Consider the following 4378-nt stretch of genomic DNA (forward strand, 5'->3'; position numbering starts at 1 on the left):
TATGAATTGGCGCTATACAAATCAAATTGAATTGAACTCTTTAGCTAATGGTTTCATTATCATATAACTCTCTGCCAATAAATAAATGACCTCACGTTTTAATGCCTTTCTTCACCATCTGTGATGTGAAAACAACACATTTCTACCCAGTCTCAGCTTCCGGCTCATAGTTCAGTTATAAAAACCTAGTGCACCATGTAGGGACAGGCAGACTGGAGTTGCAATGCCCTCCATTTCTATTACATATATAGTTTTGTGGTTTGTGTTTGAGTTTGTGTTGATGGCAACGCAAAAATGGTCATAATTACGGATGAGTACCTGGCAGACTAGAATACTTGTAGGTGTATATGATGCCCTGTCAGGTCTGGAAGAACTGAATTCCTGGTACCTCACACTGTAGAAAATCGAGTACTGTTTCTGAACTTTGGCATCGTCTTGGTACCCAAGTATCGGTTCTTGTGACATCCCTAGTCAGAAAGGCAGTGAGCTTTGCCTGAGGTCCCACATATTCTGCACAAACCTAGAGCCGGGAGTTCTGTAGTCCTGGGCAAGACTTATCACTAGGGAGGATGGAATGAGGGCACCACTGAGTATGCACACACACAGAAACACATAGGTCTTTACCGGCTGGTTGGGGTTCCAGGGGCCTATGTGCTGGGGGTCATACCACGCAGGCTTGTTGGAGGGGATATCCGAGGGTCCACTGGGGTTGCTGGGGTCCTGTGGTCTGGATGAAGCAGCATCAAACTCCCCAGGAGGACCCGACATGGGAGGCTTTACATCACCTGCACACAATGCACACTGACACATTACAGCACAGACATGCAGTATGTACAGCAAAACTGTTGCAACTGTTATATGTCTTTTCTTAAATCTGTACCAGGTTGAGCCTCTGGTCTGGTTAAGTGAGTGTCTTCTCACCAGCTTGTGTGGTCATAGGTGGGGCCTTTTCAGCCTCGGCGGGGGTAGATAGTTGTGCTACAGGGGCAGGCTGTGGTTGCTGCTTTAAGCTGGCAACAAACTCTTCGTGCTGGGTCTTCAAAGCCTGGATCTGCTGCTGGAAGGCCAGCTGGATCGGCTGCACCACCGCAGCATACTCTGTTATCAGAGATGCCTGAGAAAGAGGACAAGGGGGTCAAATGTGAGACTGTCGCTGGGTAATTAGGGCTTTATTTTCCTGAAATAGGGCGAAATGCAAGCAAAATGGCTGGGTACAACTTAATTTTGGTGAACATAGCCATTGCTGTTAACCAGGTGCAACTGGCACTAAGTGGAAGTGAGACTGCATACATTATTAGTCAAAACAAAAGACAAAATTAGCAGGTGAGTCAGATTGTGAGATTCAGTGACAGACAATCAAATGAGCTCCCCTCATCCCCCTTTAAAAGCACCAAAAACAAAGGCTGAGTTCTCCATTAAGCACCAAACTGCTAAATAGAAATTACACAACAATCTGAATATGAACATACATTACTCCACTTATGCTGTCAATATATGTATATTAGTGTATCTTGTTAAAGTTGTGCAAACAATTAATATAGACTAATTAATATATTAAAATTCTGTAGTTTTTCATCTCCTCTGCATATCTGAAACTGAATTGAGGAAGTCCAATAAAAATAAAGTCTTCGAGTCTTTAAGAAAACGAACAAATGAATTACCGGCTCGCAGTTGGATCCTTTCAGTTTACATCCATATCTGTCCAGACTCATGAAATATTTAGTAAAGACTTTGAAGGCTTTTGGCAAAAGGTATTAAGTTCCCCATGAGAAACACGCGATCTTGACTTATTCACTATTTCTTCTTACTTCACTATTTTTACAGAGGACTTATAAAAGGTTTGTCACATGGTGCAATGACAATCACCTGAAGCTCAATATCAGCTAAACCAATGAGCTTCTGGTGGACTGTCTGTGTCTACTTCACTGAGGAAAACAAAAAACAGAGTCAATTAATCTAAAAACTACAGGTTATAAAGATCTTTTAAAAAAACAAAAATGTGAAATTATCAGTTATCTTATCAGTATCAACCATGAGAAGCAGGTAATTATCAGTTATCGTAACAGCTAAAAAAAAAAAAATCCATATTGTGCATCCCTAATAGTCATAGTGTTGGATAATGGCCAGAAATGCGTTTATGATGTCATAACATCCTGGACCTTTTGGGTGAAAAAAAAGTAAAGGGTGCTTTAGGCTGCAGGCAGGGCTAAGCTCCTGCTCGGTGGAAAGATAAGGCAGCAGTGGAGAGTCACACTTTTAAAGGGAGAGAAAAGTTCCCTTCTAGGTTAGGTTTGTAGGTTTGTTAGGCTATTTCAGAGGTTATTTTGGTATTTTTGAAAAAAAAAAAAAGAAAAAAGAAAACATTAGGGAACAGTTTGGATGCATGACGTTTTTTTTCTTCATGCAATGCAGAGCTTGTGGCAATATTTGTCAGATCAACCCCTACAAGCTATTAACCTGTATTTTCTAAGAAATACAAGTATAGGGTGGGCCATAGTTATTGGCAGATACTCAATATTAAAAGACTCAGATTGAATATGAGGAAACCAAACATTTGATCGGGACATCCTTAATAAAAACTGTTTGTGTTATTCCACCCACTTGGTACTGGCCGAGGCCCAGTGCTGGATTCTGAAGCTGCTGAATGGTCTCCTCATCAAAGTACCCATTCTTCTCCCAAAGTTGCAACAACTACAGAGGAGGAGGGGGGTGGGAAGAATCAGAGAAAAATAACTTTAGACTCAGGGACAACAGTACAGACTCTTCCTAGATATCCATAACCCTGTCTCCAGTTCACCGCTTTTCCTTCGTTGGACCACTGCATACCGGGAACACCCTACAAGAGCATCCAGCCATTACAATTTGGCCCTCGCTCTAATCCTCAAGCTGCCGATTATTCTTGCTTCTAACACATCAACTTTGAGGACAAAATGTTCACATGCTGCCTGATATATCCCACCCACTGACAGGTGCCATGATAACCACATAAGTGTTATTCACCTTCACGCTGTAGTGCTCATAATATTATGGCTGAATTCGTATATGTGCTTTTAAATCAGAAGGTGTTTACCCGAGTGAATCTTCTGTGCTTCTCTTCCTCTACAGCCAAAAAGCTGGTGGCAGTAGATGGGAAACCACAACTTTCTGCAGCGCTGCCAACAAATCCTTCTGCTGCTTCCGCTGGCTGGCAGGACACATTAAAACACACATCACGTTGCAAAGGGAATATCCTAAAAGCTGCTCCAAAATCATCTTCTCACTTCCCACAAAGTCAATTTTTAATGCCCAAATACACTTCTTAATACAAGAACTACTAATATATATTTTTAGCTTCAAAATGTGGTTGTCTTTTCAACATAGGGTAGTCTAGCACGAAGCATACCTAAGTACAAGAAAGGAGAAATTTGACTGAGTCGCGACATGTTAATCACAGTTTCACTGTACCTGAATGTATTTAATAAAACACATTATATTTGGTCAAATATAAATGTTAATTGATTAGCAATGGCTCCCTAATACCCTAAACCTATGTTTGTTCAATAATTAATACAGTTTTAGACACAGTTAGTGGTTTTTATACTTGCATAGGTACAGTATGTGTTCTTGTAATCAGAGAACATGTTAATGAAGGTTTACTCAGGTCTTTATAACTCCCTAGAAGGCTAATGACATTATAACATCTAATGAACAAAGAGTACGGGTCAAGTGATCTACATGTGTTTATGTATGCATTTAGGTATGTGTACCAGTGATGGAGAACGTCATTGGTTAAATAGATCAGATGTAGGCGGAGCTCAAAATGCGCTCCATCAGCAGTGATGCGGTTGCGAAGATGTGACGTCATCAGTTCACAGTGCGGTGGAGTCTTGGCATTGTTGAACATCCAGTTCTTACCAGCCTGAGAGAAGGACAAAAACATAAGTGACATGTAAAGCTTTTCTTCAATTATTTTAGGAAACTATAAGCACCCCTAAAAAAACTCCAAGATGGAAGACCTACAGAGATAGCATCTTTGGTGCAGGTGTCTATGATGGGCTGCAACAGGTTGTCAAATTCTGTGATGTCCAACTGAGTTTCCAGCAGCAGTTTTTGGGTCTGCTGCTCCATAGCCAGAGCTATGGCTGCAGTCACTTGTTCCTACATTCAGAAAGGCAGAGAAAAAAGTATTAGAAAATGCTATTGGGGACCCCGGTAGCTCACCTGGAGCTGGCGCCACCAAAATCTGAGTCCTTGCTGCTAGCCAGCATGGGGTCAATTCAACATGTGACTGGGGGTGGGGCAAAGGGTCAGTATTCAAACCGCTGGGCCACTGCAGCAAGACCCCCGGCCGTTGGTAATGGGAACAGTTCTCATTCTTTGCCCAAACTTTTTTTTTACC

General features: G+C 41.7%; 1 protein-coding gene across 1 annotated transcript in view; it reads right to left on the reverse strand.

Annotated features, from left to right (window-relative positions):
• The window catches only part of cherp (calcium homeostasis endoplasmic reticulum protein), a gene marked incomplete at its 5' end in the record, with an annotated part of 11259 nt that extends 7122 nt beyond the window's left edge, over positions 1-4137 (reverse strand). The window contains 7 exon segments of the mRNA XM_035652933.1: positions 625-785; positions 922-1114; positions 2602-2691; positions 3071-3130; positions 3133-3184; positions 3747-3898; positions 4000-4137. Coding sequence (XP_035508826.1) covers positions 625-785; positions 922-1114; positions 2602-2691; positions 3071-3130; positions 3133-3184; positions 3747-3898; positions 4000-4137 — 846 coding nt within the window.
• Positions 4138-4378: the final 241 nt, after the last annotated feature.

This window comes from Morone saxatilis, unplaced genomic scaffold (genome assembly GCF_004916995.1).
Source record: "Morone saxatilis isolate NCDOM2014 unplaced genomic scaffold, NCSU_SB_2.0 Contig12, whole genome shotgun sequence".
NCBI classification, from domain to species: domain Eukaryota; kingdom Metazoa; phylum Chordata; class Actinopteri; family Moronidae; genus Morone; species Morone saxatilis.